The 21,162-nt window shown below is 36.8% G+C and overlaps 3 protein-coding genes across 3 annotated transcripts; all 3 read left to right on the plus strand.

Moving 5' to 3' along the window:
- The first annotated feature begins 714 nt into the window (after positions 1-714).
- LOC112506520 (phosphoenolpyruvate carboxylase 1) lies at positions 715-5,782 on the plus strand. Its single transcript, XM_025110633.1, has 10 exons — positions 715-906; positions 1,159-1,550; positions 1,643-1,727; positions 1,815-2,037; positions 2,408-2,511; positions 2,594-2,681; positions 2,825-2,979; positions 3,062-4,060; positions 4,182-4,568; positions 5,258-5,782. The coding sequence occupies exons 1-10, from the start codon at positions 739-741 to the stop codon at positions 5,552-5,554; spliced, it is 2,898 nt and encodes a 965-aa protein (XP_024966401.1). The 5' UTR covers positions 715-738; the 3' UTR covers positions 5,555-5,782.
- A 3,199-nt stretch (positions 5,783-8,981) lies between these two features.
- On the plus strand, positions 8,982-12,708 carry LOC112508158 (14-3-3 protein 9-like). The gene is made up of 7 exons (XM_025112935.1): positions 8,982-9,150; positions 9,950-10,256; positions 10,506-10,593; positions 11,138-11,244; positions 11,333-11,481; positions 12,252-12,298; positions 12,389-12,708. Exons 1-7 carry the CDS (start codon positions 9,078-9,080, stop codon positions 12,389-12,391), a joined length of 774 nt encoding a protein of 257 aa, XP_024968703.1. The 5' UTR covers positions 8,982-9,077; the 3' UTR covers positions 12,392-12,708.
- Positions 12,709-14,195: 1,487 nt separating this feature from the next.
- LOC112506992 (ubiquitin-conjugating enzyme E2 36-like) lies at positions 14,196-19,464 on the plus strand. Its single transcript, XM_025111368.1, has 8 exons — positions 14,196-14,372; positions 14,549-14,576; positions 14,869-14,955; positions 17,486-17,544; positions 18,719-18,760; positions 18,846-18,919; positions 19,006-19,103; positions 19,192-19,464. Exons 1-8 carry the CDS (start codon positions 14,337-14,339, stop codon positions 19,227-19,229), a joined length of 462 nt encoding a protein of 153 aa, XP_024967136.1. The 5' UTR covers positions 14,196-14,336; the 3' UTR covers positions 19,230-19,464.
- Positions 19,465-21,162: the final 1,698 nt, after the last annotated feature.

Below are 21,162 nucleotides of genomic sequence, written 5' to 3' on the forward strand. Positions count from 1 at the left end.
CAGTGCGAAGAGGGAATGGAAAGCAAAATTGGATCTTTCGTACCACGAAAAGGCATATGAAGTGACCTAGGAGTGTTTGTAGAGCCGTTAGCTCCACAATAATACAAACAAATTCGTCAAAAGAATGAATATAAAGTTTTTCTTTTTTGTCATTTTACTGATATTATGATATATATATACATACATACATACATACATACACATACGACTTGAATTATAATCAAACCTAATTCGAGTTGCTTTCGATTTGAATTATCGAAACGGATGATAATTAAAACATAATCTAAGAGAAGAGAAAGAAAATTCGGATTTTAATGATAAATAATTTCAAGAAAAATAATCCAATAATTCAGAATTGGAATATGCCAATTTGGCAAGTGCAACTCCATTGTTCATATGTGATTGCTCCCTCTATATATATCCAATCCACAATCCATTTTCTTTAGGTCTCAACCACTGAGCAAAAACCCATCTCTCTATCTGATCGATTTCGTCTTCAATTCTTCAGGTTCTTTCATAATCTACATATAATATAATATGTATCTTCTATTAAGACATGACTATATGTTTAACTTCAGATAATTTGGATTGCTGATTGCTTTTCTGAACTTCGATTTCCATGAGAACCTTTTATCGTCATGGGTCGCCATCAGAAGTTAAAGCTTGATGTGATTGGTCCTCTAAAATGGGTTATTTCTAATTTTTAATTTTCAGGACTTGGGGGGGAAGATTAAACAAATGGCTAATCGAAATCTGGAGAAATTGGCATCTATTGATGCTCAGTTGAGGCTTTTAGTTCCTGGAAAAGTTTCTGAGGATGATAAGCTTATTGAGTATGATGCTTTGCTTTTGGATAAGTTTCTTGATATCCTTCAAGATTTACATGGGGAGGATCTCAAAGAAACGGTATATGCTAACTTCAATCTTTCTGTTAGTTGTCACATTGAATCCCCGAACCCTAATCGATTTCAGAAAACCCACTTCAATTCAGATGAGTTTTCATCATCATCATTTGCAAGCATATCAGATATAATGAAATTGGTTATCTTAAAAAGCTCACTCTCCAATGTTGTCAGTTTGGTTTTATGGGTCTTTAGGATTCATAAGTTGTCGAGATCGTTAAGCTGATTACGGTTTTCGGTTTTCGGTTTTGTGTAGGTTCAAGAATGTTATGAGCTTTCTGCTGAGTATGAAGGAAAGCGCGATCCGAAAAAGCTGGAGGAGCTTGGAAGTGTGTTAACAAGTTTAGATCCAGGGGACTCCATTGTTATTGCGAAAGCTTTTTCTCACATGCTTAATTTGGCCAATCTGGCTGAAGAGGTTCAGATTGCTTACCGTCGTAGGATTAAACTGAAGAAAGGTGATTTTGCTGATGAAGCCAATGCAACAACTGAATCTGATATCGAAGAAACTCTCAAGAAACTTGTGCATCAACTTGGGAAGTCCCCTGAAGAAGTTTTTGATGCACTCAAGAATCAAACAGTTGATTTGGTCTTGACTGCTCATCCAACTCAATCTGTCCGAAGATCTTTGCTTCAAAAGCATGGAAGGTACGATCTTTATTCCGTTGAATGTATATAAGTTTTATCAAATACCCAATTTCAAGATTTTCCGTTTAGCTTACATCCAATGTTCTTTGTAGGATTCGTGACTGTTTGGCTCAGTTGTATACCAAGGATATCACTCCTGATGATAAACAGGAACTAGATGAGGCTTTGCATAGAGAAGTAAGTATTAATGATTCAACAAACTTTCCTGCATTTTGCGATATTTTTATGATTAATAGCGATTAATCGGTCTGATGTGATTTGTAGATTCAAGCTGCTTTCCGCACAGATGAGATCCGTAGGACTCCTCCAACCCCACAAGATGAAATGAGAGCTGGAATGAGCTACTTCCACGAAACAATCTGGAAGGGTGTTCCTAAATTCTTACGACGTGTGGACACGGCTCTTAAGAACATTGGAATCAATGAACGTGTTCCGTACAATGCCCCTCTTATACAGTTCTCTTCCTGGATGGGCGGTGACCGTGATGGTATGAATCCTAACAGACACGGGTTGGAAAAACCCAAGATTTCTTTCATTTATACATTGTCCATAGCTCTATCTTGATTTATGCATACATCAAGCAATGGGATCAAGAATCTCATCTTGTCATCTCCTCAAGAACTTTAAAGATGATAAATTTTTCAAAACTAATGAAGTCTAATCATGTTTAGCTTGTGGGTGTTTCTTGATTTATGCATACATCAAGCAAATGGGATCAAGAATCTCATCTTGTTCTCTCTCCTCAAGAACTTGAAAGATGATAAAATTTTAAAACTAATCAAGTCTAGTCATGTTTATCAACAGTCGTTGCGCACTTTGTTCCCATCTAAATAACATTTCTTTGGCATCTAATGCAGGCAATCCGAGGGTAACTCCTGAGGTAACAAGGGACGTTTGCTTACTCGCTAGAATGATGGCTGCAAACATGTACTTTTCCCAGATAGAAGATCTAATGTTTGAGGTACGTAGTCAATGAACAAATAGTCCCTCAACCTCCCCATCCAGAAAGAGTATTCATCTTACTCTAATTTCGCCTTTCTCAGATGTCCATGTGGCGTTGTAACGATGAGCTTCGTGTTCGGGCTGAAGAACTATATAGAACAGCAAGGAGAGATGTGAAGCACTACATAGGTATTAATGTTAATGATGCCAGAACACAAAGAAAACGCTATTGTTTGTTTTTGTAAACTGATAAATGTCTGAACGTGTGTAATTGTCTAAACATATGTTCCCTTTTAGAGTTGCTTAGATGTTGGGTGTTTTCTTTTCTGCAGAGTTCTGGAAACAGGTTCCTCCCACGGAACCTTATCGTGTGATTCTTGGTGACGTAAGGGACAGGTTATATAACACACGTGAACGAGCTCGCCATCTTCTCGCCCACGGGAAATCCGACATTCCAGAGGAAGCAGTTTATACCAATGTTGAACAGGTATCTTCCAACCCTTTTAAGATTGTGAATTGATATCTTTCTTAATGCAATCAGTAACCATGTTTCCAAAACGTTTTTACAGTTCTTGGAACCTCTTGAGCTATGCTACAGATCTCTTTGCGCTTGTGGTGATGTTGTGATTGCTGATGGAAGCCTTCTCGATTTTCTAAGGCAAGTGTCGACCTTTGGACTGTCGCTTGTGAAACTTGATATACGTCAAGAATCTGATCGCCATACGGACGTCCTCGATGCCATTACTCAACATTTGGAAATTGGGTCTTACCGTGAGTGGTCTGAAGAAAAGCGCCAAGAATGGCTTCTGGCGGAGCTTGGTGGAAAACGGCCTCTTTTTGGTCCGGATCTCCCCAAAACTGAGGAAATAGCGGATGTTTTAGATACCTTAAATGTCTTGGCCGAACTCCCATCGGATTGCTTCGGTGCTTACATCATTTCAATGGCTACAGCAGCTTCCGATGTGCTTGCTGTCGAGCTTCTTCAACGTGAATGCCATGTGAAAAAATCGTTAAGGGTGGTTCCGCTTTTCGAGAAACTGGCCGATCTTGAGGCGGCTCCGGCGGCCATGACTCGACTTTTCTCAATCGACTGGTACAAAAACCGCATCAACGGTAAGCAAGAAGTCATGATCGGATACTCTGATTCGGGAAAAGATGCCGGAAGGCTTTCTGCTGCATGGCAGCTATACAAGGCTCAAGAAGAGCTTATTAAGGTTGCAAAGGAGTTCGGAGTTAAGCTCACCATGTTCCACGGCCGCGGTGGAACCGTTGGGAGAGGAGGCGGACCTACCCATCTCGCCATCCTGTCTCAGCCACCGGAGACCATTCATGGGTCTTTAAGAGTCACGGTTCAGGGTGAGGTCATTGAGCAATCTTTCGGTGAGGAACATTTGTGCTTTAGAACACTCCAACGTTTTTGCGCAGCTACTCTCGAGCACGGGATGAATCCCCCGATCTCACCTCGACCTGAATGGCGTAAACTTATGGACGAGATCGCAGTTTTTGCAACCGAGCAGTATCGTTCTATCGTATTCCAAGAACCACGTTTCGTCGAGTATTTCCGCCTCGTGAGTGTCCTTAAACATTAACTACAACATAATCGGATTTACAGATGGCCAAAGATGTCTAGAAGTCTTAATAAACTGCTTTATAAAATTTAACTTTTTCTTATTTGCTATATTTCTACAGGCCACACCAGAACTGGAGTACGGACGTATGAATATCGGAAGTCGGCCATCAAAAAGAAAACCGAGTGGAGGCATAGAATCACTCCGAGCCATTCCATGGATCTTCGCATGGACTCAAACCAGGTTCCATCTCCCCGTTTGGCTCGGCTTCGGGGCTGCATTCAAATATGCCATTCAAAAGGACAGCAAGAATCTAAAAATGCTACAAGAAATGTACAAAACCTGGCCTTTCTTTAGGGTCACCATTGATTTAGTCGAAATGGTGTTCGCTAAAGGAGATCCCGGCATTGCCGCACTGAACGACAAGCTCCTCGTCTCCGAAGATCTATGGTCTTTCGGAGAATCTTTGAGAGCAAACTATGAAGAAACCAAGGATCATCTCCTCAAGGTACAATTTCAAGATTCATAACTATTGCTCTTGAATACCGAGTGTCTTAGAGTCTCATATCAGCTAGACACGTACCATCAAAACAGTATATACATAGAAACCCCCTATCTCTATACACAGATTGGACGAGACTAGACTGACGAGAGTGGGTTGGGCATATGAACGAATTGTGGAAGGTTACTGGGTCTTAATTTGACATGGGTAGTAGCAATACTGTCTTGTCTCCCAAAGAAATGCATTTTTGTCTCGGTCAATCCCATCTACTCCCGGTCTAATGCTGTTCCAAATGTGGGATAACAAGCTTTTGTTTTGTCCTATGTCCAACTTACCAAATGTACCCTAAAGGAGATTTAGGAGCTGTTTGGTTGGTATTCCATTAAGTCCTGTATGGATAAAGTTGTTTGTGTGGATTAATCTGTCTGTATATATTGTGAAGGTTTTTGTTTGGGAGGGTCTTTTCATAGACGAAAGGAGTATGTTTTTTTAATTGGGAGGGGGCAGGTTTAGAAAAAAACTTGGTTTTTTGCATAAGCCACTTCCTACAACGTTAAGCCACTACCAAATATTGATGTATAGCTGATTGAATAAGCTATGAGTATCATTAAGCTTGTTAAGTTGCTAACAAACAGGCTCTTAAAGAGGTTTCACATATTTTAACAGGCTGATTATATTTCTTTTCGTGTTTGTAGATCGCTGGACATAAGGACCTTCTCGAGGGCGATCCTTACTTGAAACAAAGACTTCGTCTGCGTGATTCATATATCACTACCTTGAACGTATGCCAAGCTTACACGCTAAAACGAATTCGTGATCCAAACTATCATGTGACATTGAGGCCTCATATCTCGAAAGAGTATTCTGAGCCAAGCAAACCGGCCGATGAACTGATCACCCTGAACCCGACCAGCGAGTATGCACCAGGTCTGGAGGACACCCTGATCCTGACCATGAAGGGCATTGCTGCCGGTATGCAGAACACCGGTTAACTGCCCACCTTATGCAACTATATCGGGGGTTTTCCGCCTTTCGACATCGAAAAAGACGTTGTCACGGCCGTGTTTAAACGTATTCTCAGAGTTATTTTCTTGTCTTCACCTCTGATTACTGAAGTTGTACTATAGGCACCCATCAATGGTACTTTCACCAATAAAACCAGTGGATTATATTGTACACTTTATTACAAGTTCTATATAAATTGCTTCACTTTCTTCTTATTTATCATCTTCGCGAGTGTTTGTGGCTTGTAACCGGCAACCCTCGAGTTGGCTCTGCTCCCCAACCGACATCAGTCCGGTTTTAGGCTGAACATATCATATATTGTCCGCTTTACCACATACCTGGACTCCCAACGCGTCTGATAGAGGAGGTATATAGTCTCTTATAAGACAATATTTACCCCCCCTCCACAATCGATGTGGGATCTCACAGGGTAGGGGTGGACCTATGAATCCCCCAACGGGGTCTTGAAATTTATTTGGTATGTGAAAAGGTGTACATGCTAAACTTTAAGGACACTTTGAGATATTAGAAAATACAAGAGATATCAATCAAAAAACTAAAAAAGTGCATTGAAATCAACCAAACAATTTAAAACCCCCCTCAAAACAATAGAATTCAGCTAAAAATATATCGGATGATTTTACGGGTCTTTGATCAAGCTCCACAAAATTTTTAAATTTATTGTTGAAGTGAAATGAGTTGCGTTTAAATTACCAAAGTAACCCTCTATTATTTGCACTTAACCACTTTCGGTTTAAGGGCATGAAAGTAATCATTTGAGAAGAATGCATGCATCACCCCCCCTAATCATGCCGTCCTTCCAAAAGTGTAGTTGCTTTTCCACCTGTATTTACACGTAAAGTCAAAGACACATCTGTTAAAGTATTTTCAACAGATTTTTTAAATAAAAAATTAAAAGTCAAAATTTTTAAACCAAATTTATGTTTATTTCTAATAATTTTTTTATTTTAAAGATTATAATATGAATTATATTACTAAAATATTTTTTTTTTCTTAAATTTAAAATAATAGGTTTATATGCCTAATATTAAAAACATGACGGGTCTTAGTGTAATTAGTGTAAGTAACGGGGACCAAATTGCTATTAACCCAGAAAGCACTTGCCGTCTCTATCCTACGTGGCGCACTAAGAGTGGTAGCCATACGCTACTATCTACCGGGCTGTGGGTCCCTTTATGTCGTTTTCCACCCACTTGCAGTGCCTCATCAATCATCTAAAGTTTCATTTCGATCCCCTTACCTTTTCCTCTTTGCATATTGGCACACATTACTCTTTATATTTCTATTATTGCCACTAAATCATTGCTTTTTGTTCAATTCAGACACTTTATTACTTTTTAAAACTAATTTCACCTCCTTGAACAAATTTTGTTTCACAAGTTAACGACACCCATCATCGCAAAATACCCTAAACTGTTATCGACCCAAATATCAAACTGATCATCCTCTGTAATAACTCAAAATATCTGATAAAACTTGTCCATAAATAACGAGCAGAGTCTATATGTTTATCACTTGTTTATTTAAGCACAATGTATTCGATTATTCTTGATATTAAACTGGTATTCAAACAAATAGGTAAATTTAATATTGAATTAGTTTAACATGCAAGTTCTCAAGGGTTTATGTGGTATAATCTTCATGCTTCTTTAGTCCATGAGTAGGAGTGCATTTATCTCTTTTGACTTCGGGTATACATCATCATTACAGCATACAATTTCTCTTTTCTTAAAGGAATTTGAAAATAGTTTAGTGGAGATGGATTTGGTACTGTATCGAGTTTTTCTTAATATTGTGTATCAATCAGTTATAATTGATAGACAAAATACTGTGTTGTAGCCAATTACATTTGATACCAACTTAACTTGTACTAGGTTTTTTTCCTGGTTGAACACTAGTTTTGTATCAACTCCAAATTATATATATATATATATATATAGAGAGAGAGAGAGAGAGAGAGAGAGAGAGTTTGTTTCAAATGCAACTCATCGCATTTGTACAACCAATGCAACCCAATAAATTGAAATATTTATGGAAATGATGAGAGTTCATTTATTATGATTTAAATATTTATGGAATATGAATATGGTTCATTAATTATAATCAATATTTTATATTCGGAAACAATCAAAATTTCTATGAAATTACATATTAATCAAATTAAATGGACGGTTGAGATTGAGTTGTATTGGTTGTACAAATGTAAGGGGTTGTATAATAACCCACCCTCTCTCTCTCTCTCTCTCTCTATATATATATATATATATATATATATATAAATTTGTCATTTTGTTCAAAATTTGAATGATATTTTGAGTTTTCTAGCAACATATGTGATGTTTAAGGATTTTTAAATGCAAATCATATAACTTACAAATATTCAAATATAATAGTTAAAGTTATAATGTTTAATATTAGTACAAAATTTAATAAATAATTAAATAAGCCGGTACCATTGTATGACTGTGGTACACGACTTTCAACACCATATATCAACCAAGTTTGTATACTAAATAGATAGAGCTGTTAATGGGCGAGACAACTCGTTAGACCCGGTCCATCCAATCCGCTAGAAATACGAGCTTGGACAACCATTATCGATAAAATGGACCGGACCGGACCGGATTTGTTCGTTAAAATTAACGGCGGACATGGACAATGGAAAAAATAAATACGGATAAGCTCGCCCAGCCCGTTTATGTTTTATAATTAATATATTTTTACCATTAATTAAAACTATAGTATTATACTAATATATTTTAAAGTTATATGTTATAGAATGAGAGTTGGAAGTCTTTGGTTATTTCTTGATCAAAACCTGGGATCTTTGAAACTGGCAGTAGCATGATGGAGCCATGAAAATGTATTACTCGTTTTCTGGAAGTTTGAATTTTGTTTTTCATTTTTTCTCCATTTGTTGAAATCCACATGTCACTTTAGTTGCTTAAAATTTTAATTGCAACGGTGTTTTTTCTTTATTTTTCAGTTTTACATTTATTAGTTAGTTGCTAGTGATCAAGTTTATAGATTATAAGAATTACATTTTTTAGGACCGTTAGCCTGTGGGCAAGCCCGACCTGTTTATAGGACGGACAATGACAAGTTGTCAAACCCGAAAAAACGGTTTGCGTTTACAATATTAAGCCCGTTGGACAAAAAAAATAAGTTAGGCCCGACAAATGATTGCATCTGTTAATAGAGTATTACTATTAATAATTGACTGTAATTGATACTTTTGATATACATGTTAACTGGTTTGGTTTGATACAGAATTGTCACTCATATAATTTAGTGTGCAAGTAGTATTTTCTGTTTTTGTTCGTGGCAGAAGTAGAAAAAACTAAACTTTTGTGGTGAGAATAAAATATTCTCTTCACTATATTACAGAAATATACAGCTAACAGTCACACAGACGCATCTCTCCGCGTTTCTCTTATTTGACAAAAACAGTAGAGAGAGAATCGTAGTTGAGCTCCGAGATCGGCATCCATGGCGGCCTCTGCTGAACGCGAGAACTTCATCTATGTAGCCAAGCTCGCCGAACAAGCTGAACGCTATGACGGTTAGCATCTTTCTCATCGTGGATCCGTTGTTTACTTGTTGATTTCCTTATTTTTATTATGAAATTTGAGGTCTTGATCGTGCAAGATGTAGATGTGTCATGTGTGCTTACTGCTTCAGTTTTACACTAAACGCCCCTACCTGAATGATGTTGTGGATGCTATAGACTAAAGTTATTAGTTAGGGTTTCAAAGCAACGTGTAAATTATTCAAAAAGGGGATATTGTAATTGGAGGAGGCGGCGAGGCTAGATTTAGGGTTTACTAGATCCTACAACCCTCAACCTCTTGTTCCTGAAAACGAGTTCAAATTTTATTCCTTCAGTGTCTAAACACATTGAAATCGACATTAACTGTTCAAATATTTTCAGAAAAATATTGATCGCTACGATAACCTATGTAAGAAGTACTGAATATAGAATCCGGCAGTTTTTGTTGCAAAAAAGTAAAGCTGTGAAAAAGTACTAAGTCTGACATTTAACACATCAAACGTTGACTGGTTTTTGAAACGGAGTTACTGGTACTTGGTATTTGGTAAGGTAAACATTGAGGTTAGAAGGAATCTTTGGTAGATGAACACACTTTTATGCAAGGATTGGTTTTTTGACTTATTCTGGCATTTTAAGGGAATATTTGAATAAGATGTGGGTTACAGTTTTGTTTATCACTAGGAAAACTTTCATGCGTTTTAATTGCTTTAAAAAACTGAATATCCTAAATATAAAAATATAGAAGTTGATTTGAGGATTGATCTGTGCTGTTGTCTTTAGGATCTTATGGTGATTGTCTTTTCTTGTTCAGAGATGGTTGATGCCATGAAGAAGGTTGCAAAGTTAGATATTGAATTAACTGTTGAAGAAAGAAATTTGCTCTCGGTTGGATACAAGAATGTGGTGGGTTCACGTAGGGCATCATGGAGGATATTGTCCTCCATTGAGCAAAAAGAGGAGTCTAGAGGCAATGAAGTGAATGTAAAGCGGATTAAGGAATACAGGCAGAAGGTGGAAACAGAGCTGTCTAACATTTGTGGTGATATCATGACTGTGATTGATGAGCATCTGATTCCATCTTCCTCTGCTGGAGAATCTACTGTTTTCTACTACAAAATGTGAGTATTTCTTAATAAATATGAGGAAAAGGTCCAAAAGAACATTCTTGTCCCATTCCTTGGTAGTTGTTGATTGTTATTACTTTTTGATTTTGTGTGGGGTTTGTGTTCTAGCAAATTGTTCTAAGAATATAGTCATGGCTTGATTAAAGGGGATAGAATATTTCTTTTTTCAACTGGAACTAGTCTAAGACGACCTTAAGTTTGCTGGGTTCTTAAGCTTTTGTGATGGGTTTTGACGGAGTGCAGGAAGGGAGACTATTATAGGTATCTTGCAGAGTTCAAGTCTGGTAATGATAAAAAAGAGGCAGCTGAGCAGTCACTGAAGGCTTATCAAGTAAGTAGCCTTTTCATAGTGTAGTTTCCTTTTTTCATGAGGATCCTGAGTATCATTTACACAAACATTTCACATAGTAATTCTACTTGCATTTTGAACAGGTAGTATGATGCCAGTTTATTTATTTTATGATTTTTCAATGCTGCAAAAATCCCAAAATGGCATAAGAAAGGTTTTTATAGATATATATTATTGTTTTAAAGATATGAAGGTAATTGAAGTTCTGTCCCTCTCTCCCTTCCTCTACATATATACTTGTGTGTAAGTATGTGATAGCAAGTGCAGAAGTGTGTATTGACATAACACTGTATTATAATTTTTTCGGTTCGCTCCAGTATATATTTTATTTCATCACCATTTCTTTTTGTTGTATCTCAAGTTACAGGAATAGTTTGTGACAATTGCTTACAGTTGTCCAGATTCTGAATTGTTCTTGTGTTGTTTAGCATATAAAGGAGCGTTAACAAATGCAAAGCTCTTTACCATGCTTGATGATAAATTTTGCTTCTCTGATAAATGACATGTTGAATTATGTTTCCCCCAGTTGGCTTCTACTGCTGCAGAGGATTTATCTCCTACTCATCCCATCCGGTTGGGTTTGGCTTTGAACTTCTCCGTTTTCTATTATGAGATCATGAACTCTCCCGAAAGGTAATGTGGAACTTCTATCAATCTTGTTGGTATACTTGATATGAAAAGTCCATGCTAAATCAAGCTGCCTTAAACGTCGGTTTATCAGAGCCTGCCACCTGGCGAAACAAGCTTTTGATGAAGCTATCTCAGAGCTTGACTCCCTGAGTGAGGAATCATACAAAGATAGCACTTTAATCATGCAGCTCCTGAGGGACAACCTCACTTTGTGGACTTCTGACATTCCAGAGGATGGAGGTAAATTTCATGTTAACTATTTGGGTTTATCAACTTTTCATATTCTTTTACCAAGTATTTGATCCTATCGACAGTTTATACTTCTTTTGAACAAGTTCTGACTGTGTTCTATAATTCATGAACCTAATCCAAGTGTTTTCTTCATGGTTTTTATATATACCTTTAAACCCCATATTCGTGCGGCTGTGTGAACACTTCATTTAGCATTTTAGCCAAGCTCAACTGGTGGCCAAAACTGAACATTTACATCTTGTTTTTAAGATGAGCTAGATATAGACAGACATCCATCTTCTAAAATATCAGGACTTGACTCATTTTCTTCACCTTTACATTACTAAGCACAACAATCTATGCAAAAGGCTTGCACCCTATGGTAAGTGCATACCTTTGAAAACAAATTGTTGTTTTTTATAGTTTAAAAAAATAGAATTTTGTTATTCTAGTGGGTCAACTAAAACGAAATATAGTAGTCCATACCCTGGTTGAATCTGGTTTTCAGATGGCAAAGTTGAATCTGAGCTGATCTTCTCTACGTCAATTTTTTTTTGGGGATTGTGGTTTTTAAATGGCAAATCGTGTTTTGATTGAACTATTAGGAAGAACATTTGGCATATCAAATGTTAAAGATTACATTCTTCTTCATCCTCATGATCTTGAATTCTGTAGAAGTGCAAGATGTTGGATTTAAATGTTAATCTTTTAGGATGGTCTTAAATTTTGCAAGCACTTGAGTGTGTTTGTACTTATTAAACATGGTGTTGCCTTTGCAGAAGACCAAAAGATGGAGATAACGAAATCTGGTGCAGAAGATGCAGAGGTGAGTGATCCATGTTTTTCTCTCAAAAACTAATTCATATATTTATTGGCAGAATTTGTGCTTAGATTGGTTTGAAAACTTGGTATGCAGTAAAAAAAATTGAAGGGGTAGGTCTGCTGCATTCTTGGAAGGGAGCGGGATATGGCCTTTGCCTTTGGTATCGTATTTCTGAAGCGGTAATATGAGAATCATCGCATTAGTTGTTGTTTTTTTCGTCTGTCTGTATGTCGTTTGTTGTAAAATGCCCAGATTTTATGATCCATTCCAGGCAAAAAGAACCTATTTTAGTTAATTTAGGAAGTTTTTCTTTGGTGATAATGCAAATAAGAACACGAATTTCACCCTTTTAACTGTGTGTTGTTTGGTTGAATCACATTTGCTGATATAATCCCATATTTCTGTTTATGATCCATTATTTACCATAAGAGTGTGTGTGTGTGTATATATATATATTCTATATGAATTACTAATATCAGATTTAGGATTTTTACTGAACTAATGCACCTTTTAAGGGGATCAAAGACCTGCAAAGTCTTTTGATGTGTTTTTTTTTGGTTGAAATTACGTTGTTTTGAAAGATTTTTGAGTTTTTTGATTGATGTCTCTTGTATTTTTCAATATCTTCAAACACCCATTAAAGTTCAACGTGTGCATCTTTCACAACCACAAAATCTAATTTAGTTGGTGAAAATCGGTTAAACAGGTGCATAAAACCGTTGGGCCTTCATAGGTCTGACCCTAGCCATGCTTATTTTAAAGACAATAAGGATCATTGTACAGGTACTCTTGGAGTCCACATAAACGAGACTTGTGTCTCATCTCATCAATATATGTTGGAACTTTCTATATTAAGAGCTTTTTTGATGGTTAATTTATTAGAGTTTCATGTATTTTCACAATAATTTAGGGTTAGTTTAGCCGGCAATAAGGTTTGGATTTTGGAGCTCCTCTCATGTCACCGGTTCGAGTCCATCCAAAGCCTCTGAAAATTTCTTAGTTGTTTTCTACGGCCTCGTAAAATTAAACGATATTTCATGCAAGTTGACCCAAACATCCGATGGTTAAAAAAGAGTGATTAATGACGAAGAGTTTGAATGATTGATTGACCCAACCTCTATAATTATGGATTGGGATATAATAAACGTGGGCCAGCCAGAAACCTGGAAGAAAATCCCCTCCATCAAGCATCTTTATTTTCAATTTCGGTCCCTCTTCTTTTCATTTACTCCATTTCTTATCGAATAAATACTCGTATATAAATTTAAGTATAGTCTTTCCTCTATTTGCTTGAAAGTCTATGTGGAAATGGTGTGATGTTTCATTATGGGTTTGTATAAGTTGGTTTTACCCGAGATAAAGCAAACCAAATCCGCCATTATAAAGCATAATTACTGATTTAAAAATCCAGTTTGCAGTCTAATTTGATTCAATCCGACTCAAAATTGAACTTAAGTAATTACTTTGCAGTTTTTTTCTGCCATTATATTTAATGGTTGGCAAAAATCAGTCTGAACCAATAAAATGGATAAACCAACCTAGATCATGCTGCAATCTGTTATATTCACTTTGATTCTCAATTTAATATTTTTTCAAAACTGGTTTGGAAACAATGTCGTCTGAATGTGGGTAATGTCCAATCTAAGACCGAACTGCTTCAGTTGGGTCCATATTTCAATTTCATTTAACTTTTGAATTCCGGTAGGATTCAGATTCGTATTGGTCAAGTCAAAAGTTATTGGGGGAGATGTAAGAATTAACTCAAAGTTGAAGGTTGGAAACGCTAATTCATTAATTTTAGTGGAAGAAATCATCAATGTTAAAAAGTTGGAGTCCTCATCTTGTAGTTATCCGATTCCTTTTTAATAAAACCAAAAACCTCCTAAATAAATACAATCGAACCATTTGCAGACATGGTCGCGGCGTGAAAGAAAGTCTCGATACGATCGGTTCCCTTCACTTTCTCTCTCTAGAAAACTTCCCCCCCTCTCTCTCTCTAAAAGGGCAAAAAAGACCCCTTTGGCGTCAATCCTCCACTTCCATGGCGAACAGCAACCTGCCTCGAAGAATTATCAAGGTATCAAAGAGACCAATTCTTGATCATCCTCTATTGATCCCTTCTCCACTTCATCGTTTTCATTTCTCTTGTTGTTTGTACGTATATGTTTGTCGTTTTAAGATTCTTTACCCTGCTATCACCGTCGAGTATCTGAAAACCCTAATTTGCGTTTTGACTTTCTTGTTTTGATACAGGAAACTCAGCGCCTACTCAGCGAACCAGGTGAACTTGAATTCTACTTTATTTAGTCATATATTGTTGTATCGTCAATTGCTAATAGGAAGTTAATTTTGGGTATGTGTTTTGGAATTTTACTGTTGCGTGAGGGTTAAGATCAAGAAAATTGTTGTATGTTGAAGGTCATTTCAGTTTTGGGTATTTGATTTGGCATTTCACTTCTGTGTGAGGGTCAAGATCAAGAAATTTGTTTTATGTTGGAGTATTGATTACTTTAAGAGCAAGGAAGTTGTCATTTTTGGTGCTTGTGTTTATGGCCTCTGATTTTGTGGTGTAGCACCGGGGATAAGTGCATCTCCATCGGAAGAAAACATGCGGTATTTCAATGTCATGATTCTTGGCCCATCACAGTCACCTTATGAAGGTAAAACAACTTACATATGGCTTTAACTACTTGATTTCTGAAAGAGTACATGTAGTTTATTAGTTATTTTGTTGGCTACTTGTTTTATAAGCAAAGAACTCGCTTCTATGGAACTTTAGTAGTAGATGTATATGGGGTTCACTTATTTGTTCTTCCCTGTACCTAAGATAGAAGAGCAAAAAGCTCGGTTCCATTGAAGCATCTGGGTTAATAACAAGCTTTTATCTCAAACTAGCTGGGGTAGCCTAGTTCTCACCAAAAGAATATTATAGAACTATGAAGCCGAAAGCAAACATAAAGAGGTGATTATCTTGGGTTAGTGGACATGGATGGTGTTGTACCACACGTTCCTCTATATGCAAAAACGTCAGGGGCATGGGTATTAGAAGGGCTAATCAAGTGGAAAAAACTTGCCACTATTTGAGGCATCATGGGAAAGTTTTGATATGCTGAGTTCCCAGTTTCCCGGTTTGGCAGGAGGGTATTATTAGGCCTGAAATACATTATACATATTCTAGGAGGAAAAGGTAGTTTAGGAAATTCAATTGCGGAAAGTAGTTGGGATCAGTTGAAAGGGGGCATAGTCGGTTGGTTAAGGGGTTAGACTTTTGGGATGGAGCAATTAGTAGTAGTGGGGAGAGAAGGGATTCCATTGATTGCTTTGTAAGGTGTAAACCGAGGAGAGGCCTAACATTGATTTTGATCCACAAGGTTTTTCTATCGTCTCTTTCTTTGGGGGGTTATTTTGGATATTTGACCATTGGTGAAACATGTTGATAGCGTCATCCGATTCTAAGGTCATGTTTGTTAATGGGGTTCACAGCTTATTCAGTCAGCTATGTGGCTTATTCAGTAAGTTTTTAGGGGGGAGGGGGTTATGCAGAAACCAAGTTTTTTCCATACCTCCGCCTCCCGATTAAAAAACATGCTCCTTCCATCTACGAAGAAAACCCTCCCAAACAAAAATCTTCCCAATCTGTGTAGATGGATTAAACACACATATAGCTTTATCCATATAGTACTTAGGGGCTGTTTACCAAATTTTTTCAATTAAGTCCTGTATGGATAAATTTGTCTGTCTGGATAAATTTGGCTGTCTGGATAAATTTATGTTGTTGTTTACTTTTCTGTCTGAATCAACAGTCTGAATAATAGAAATGGCCAATTTACCCTTGAGGATTAACTATGGGCTGTTTAGTAAATTGTTGTTCATTTTTTATGGCAAATGATATTTCTGAAAAATAAAATATTTAAATATCAAAACATAAATTTATAAAATTCATTTATATCATCCAAAATTAAAACATAAATTCATAAAATACTTAAAAATCCAAGTTCAAACACAAAGTAGCCAAGTTCAAATACAAGTTCAAACACAAAAATCCAAGTTCAAACATTATTGATCAAACTATTTGCAATTCCATCTCTCAAAGTAGCCATATATTGAGTGCTATTAGCACCCCATTGGGAAATGTCCGGTTCTTCTTCTCTATTTCCTTCGCCTTCTTCTTCGTTGTTAAATATACTATCCTCATTGCATTCCATAAACAACTGGTCTTGAATATTATATTTTCTGATGAAATTATGTATCGCAAAGCAAGAAATTACCACATTTCTTTGTGTTGTAAATGGAAAGAGAGCACTTTTGGTGAAGTCTTCTGTTACGGTTCGCATTGTCTAATTAACAACAGTTCTAAAACAGAGAGCGCATACTCTGGTCCAGTTCTTGGTTCCAACTCTTTCCAATTTTCAGCATTAGAACAATGCACTGTCCTAATACATATTCCAGCTTTACTTTGATACAAGAAACTTAAGGACAAACATTGCAGAAAGAAAAGCATAGAGCAGATACTAGCAGCAATCGATGGATCAAACAAACCCAAAAAATCGAGCAAATACTAGCAGCAATCGATGGATCAAACAAACCCAAAAAATCGAGCAGATACTAACAGCAATCGATGCATCAAACAAACCCAAAAAAATCGAGCAGATACTAGCAGCAAATCAGCAGCAATAGAGCAACAATCGAGCAGCTAGGGTTCTAAAAGCAAATAATCTATAGATAAAGAGGAGAAGTAGTTACCTTTGGAGAAGAGAGACTCGATTTGAGGAGACAAATAATCGGCCGATTAGGGTTCTTGGAGGAGAAGAGAGCGTCGATTCTTGGAGGAGAAGAGAGGCGTGGGTTGGAATGAAGGGTAGGGAGTGTCTTTTTTTTGGCTTAATGTGGACAACCCATGGTAGCCATCTGGGCGAATAAGCTCGAAGTAAACACCCTAAAATGACTGTGCGAATAAGCCAATTTATCCATTAAGCCTCAAGTAAACAGGCCCTTAATGAAAAACCAACCAAACAGCCCCTAAGTTTATTTTATTATTTTCTTGACTTACTTAACGTGCCACAAGCTTACATTTGAGATGTTTAATTTTCATTTACTTATGCTTTATGGTTGAATATATATAATTTTGACCGTTGTTATATTTCAGTGTTCCACACAATCCTAACCTCAGGGTTTGCTTCTCTTCTACAGGAGGAGTCTTTAAGCTGGAATTATTTTTGCCTGAGGATTATCCAATGGCTGCCCCCAAGGTACAGAAACATCTTATATCGGGAAGCTGTATGCTTCTTATGATGATTTAGTTATTCACACATCATGTGGGAAGCTATCTTGGGTACTTTATGTTTTATTTATTTGCTTGTTATCTTCACTTGTGCATGCAAAAACATTGAAAACTTCTTTCACGAATTAAAACGAAGAAAGTTTCCCTCTTTTGTTGTTATCCGGTGCTCCATGAAGACCATTATCTCTTGTGCTTTAATGCATTAAAACCTTATGCTATCATCCTGTTTCTTGTACTTGTATCTCCCAATGCATTGAAGGATTTTTTTATACACATTCGTGCAGGGGAAATGCTTACCTTGTAAGGGCCGTTTGGTTTGAGAATGGTTTTGAGGGATTTGGATTTTGAAGGATTTGAATTCTTTCGTGTGTAGGATTTGGAATGGAAGTGAATTCCATTATTTATAGAAACAAATTATAAATAATTATTAAATTACCTTTTTATTAATTGATTATTACAAAACAAACATATTTTAAAACTTTATTATATACAAATCCTACGAAATCCCATGAAATACCAACCACCCCCATGGGATTTCAAAATCCTATGTTTGTGGGATTTCAAATCCATGAAATCCTTCAAACCAAACATGGGATTGGATTGGAATTCAATTCCAAATCCATTTCAATCCTACAAACCAAATGGGACCTTATTTTTGTGGTCGCTTAATTATTGGCGTGGTGCTGTTATGTATGACTAACATTGTAGCTTACTGATCTTCTCAGTAACCCGTTGATATGTTTTTTTTTGCTTGTGGTCTGATTTTAGATAGATCTTCAAGTCAGATGTACCTTAGAGGTAACTAGTGTAAGTTAAAATTGTAGTAAATATTGATGGCTAATTTAAAGCAAGTGAGTTTGAAATGTTAGTGAAGCAAGTTGACTGAAAAATAAGCATAGCAGGATGGCTAAAGTGTAGAGCTGCCACATGAGTATCGTACGATAAGAAGGTTCAAGGGTAAATTCTATAGGGTTAGAATCTTGGGTTACAAGGGAGGTTGTTTACAAGAAGTTGGAAGTTGTGGAAATGAGGGTGTTGTAAATCTAATATATATGAAAAATGCTAACAAGTATACATTTTATAGGCATGTATCTAATTATTTAGAATGGGTGTATGATTCATTTGGTGATGTTGCAACACAGGTTCGATTCCTTACAAAAATATACCATCCAAACATCGATAAGGTTGGTCTCACTCTCACTCTCACTCTCATTGTTTTTGAGTTTATTAGGGATTAGGATTGGTAATTGTTCATTTTGTTGTATGTAGCTTGGTAGAATATGTCTTGATATCCTAAAAGACAAATGGAGCCCTGCTCTTCAGATTCGCACCGTACTCCTCAGGTATGTATATATATATTAATTATAGAATAGAAATTTTGATATCAATCATTTACTTACTGTGTTGTTCGTAAATTGAATGCGGGTAGCATTCAAGCACTTTTAAGCGCTCCAAACCCAGATGATCCGTTGTCGGAGAACATAGCAAAGCATTGGAAATCCAATGAAGTTGAGGCTGTTGAAACAGGTAAACAACAACTTCACACAGACACTTGACTTGCTTGCTTTCTTTCTTGGGTGTTGAAATTGGTTTGTTTGTTTGTTTGGATATGCAGCAAAGGAGTGGACTCGTTTGTATGCAACCGGCGCCTAATCGAATTTACGACTACTTCCTTCACTTTGTAAATCCAATCCCATGGAAGAAACAGATTTCAATTGGGAACAAGTTTTCTTTTTTCATTTTAAGGATTCATACTTTCCTTTACAAAGTGGTTCACCCATATATTTCCTCCTCAAGGCTCGCTGTGTTGACTAATGGGTCAAAGTCACATGATTTTTTTCTTTTTAAATTGGTCCTAATCATGTCTAATAAAGATTGATATGTTATACATAGGGGTGTTTGCACCACATATGCATCGCATATACCTTAAACCCACACCATGAAATGCGCTATCCCATTTTATGCCTGCAATCCAATAATTATAAGATTACATCTTTTTTCTTTTGAAGTATATAATATTTTATATTCGGCAAATGCAACAAGTAAACTAACACACTTTTTTCACCTCCTAAAAGGGCAAATACTACGATACCGTTAGGCTAAAGGTTCTTTGAGAAGATTAAATTTTCATTATAAAATTAACAATGACATGATCATGGTCCAAAAAATAAAAAAGTGTCGAGTAAGTTTGTCGATTGTATCTAAAAATTGAAATCTTTTTGAAAATTGAGAGTAAAGTAGAGCAAAAGCCTCATTTCATGACCTAAACGTAGATGTTTGCTTAAAGCCTGAAAATATAGTAGACTTATTAATGGAGTATGGAGAAAATAAATTAAAAAAGCAATTGTTTTATATATATGTTATATATAAAATATACGGTGTGGCGTGGTTTGATAACTCAAAACCGCAAACGATGTTGAATAGTTCAGTTTGGTAAAAATACAAACCACAACTATAACGTAAAAGTTTTAAACCGCATTTTACTGTACAGTGTAAGTAATTTGTAAGATTTGACACCTCTTGACCTATCCCCCTTTTACCCGATCAAAATGCAGTTGTTCATCGGCCTTGATTCGTTTCCAAGCCTTTATTTCCATTTCTACTTTCATTCATCACTTAGGGGGTGTTTGGTTCAATAAATGGAATTTGATAAAATTGAAATCTATCAAAATAATTTGACTTTAAAGGAACTGGAATGAAATTTGACCATGCGTTTGGTTGGTAGGAATTGGAATGAAATCTCTCAATAGAATTGGAACAAGCGTCTTTGTTTAGACTATCCCATTCATTGCCTCGCCCAACCTACCAACCACATGTCACTATTGTCGTTGGCACAGTTATCACCCTGCTCCACCCTACCCAAACCCAAACCCAAACCCCGCCCCCAACACTCCTGCTCCTTCGGTGGGGGGTTGTTGGGGGCAGACAAGGTGGGATAAAGTGGTGGGTGGTGGAGTAGGGTAAGGTGGGGCGAGGCAAGACGATGGAGTGGGTAAAGGTAGGTGGCAGAGTGGTAGCTGTGACGATGATTGTGGTGGGATAGTAGTCGGATGGCTGGGGCCTAGAAATGGGTGAGTATGACAACAACAATAGTTACATGGTGTTTAATGGTGGGGTGGGTCGGGGTAGGTGGCAGAGTGGTAGCTGTGACGATGATAGTGGCGGGATAGTGGTCGTGGTGGCTGGGGCCTGGGAGTGGGTGGGTATGATGACAACAATAGTTGCATGGTGTTTAATGGTGGTTGGGGTGCGGGGTGAGTGGAGGTTGTTAAGACGACAATAATGATGTGGAGGTGATGACAACAATAGTTTCATGGTGGTTAGTGGTTGGGGGGGGGGGGGGTTTAAGGGGTAGGACATGACGAATTTAATTTAAAGTTGTGGAATTCAATGGAATTTGAAGGATTTCATCATCTCAAGAAATGAACCAAACAAATGAATTGAAATTTGGTCAAAGAAATTTGTCATTCCAATTCTATCAAATTTTTTTGAATTACGCGAACCAAACAACCAATAAAAATTTAAATAATTATCTATTGATTTTGTTACATAATGAGAATACAAAAACTTTTTAATGGTTTTATAA

The sequence above is a fragment of the Cynara cardunculus genome (genome assembly GCF_001531365.2).
Source record: "Cynara cardunculus var. scolymus isolate 2C chromosome LG 2, CcrdV1, whole genome shotgun sequence".
NCBI classification, from domain to species: domain Eukaryota; kingdom Viridiplantae; phylum Streptophyta; class Magnoliopsida; order Asterales; family Asteraceae; genus Cynara; species Cynara cardunculus.

Excerpts from the sequence above, each read along its gene's own strand:
- LOC112506520 (XM_025110633.1), top strand. The coding sequence starts at position 739 with ATGGCTAATCGAAATCTGGAGAAATTGGCATCTATTGATGCTCAGTTG. Across the intron at positions 2,682-2,824 it reads AGATGTGAAGCACTACATAG|AGTTCTGGAAACAGGTTCCT; the intron begins GTATTAATGTTA and ends TCTTTTCTGCAG. Across the intron at positions 2,980-3,061 it reads TTTATACCAATGTTGAACAG|TTCTTGGAACCTCTTGAGCT; the intron begins GTATCTTCCAAC and ends ACGTTTTTACAG.
- LOC112508158 (XM_025112935.1), top strand. The coding sequence starts at position 9,078 with ATGGCGGCCTCTGCTGAACGCGAGAACTTCATCTATGTAGCCAAGCTC. Across the intron at positions 9,151-9,949 it reads ACAAGCTGAACGCTATGACG|AGATGGTTGATGCCATGAAG; the intron begins GTTAGCATCTTT and ends TTTCTTGTTCAG. Across the intron at positions 11,245-11,332 it reads ATCATGAACTCTCCCGAAAG|AGCCTGCCACCTGGCGAAAC; the intron begins GTAATGTGGAAC and ends TCGGTTTATCAG.
- LOC112506992 (XM_025111368.1), top strand. The coding sequence starts at position 14,337 with ATGGCGAACAGCAACCTGCCTCGAAGAATTATCAAG. Across the intron at positions 14,956-17,485 it reads ATCACAGTCACCTTATGAAG|GAGGAGTCTTTAAGCTGGAA; the intron begins GTAAAACAACTT and ends TCTCTTCTACAG. Across the intron at positions 18,761-18,845 it reads ACCATCCAAACATCGATAAG|CTTGGTAGAATATGTCTTGA; the intron begins GTTGGTCTCACT and ends TGTTGTATGTAG.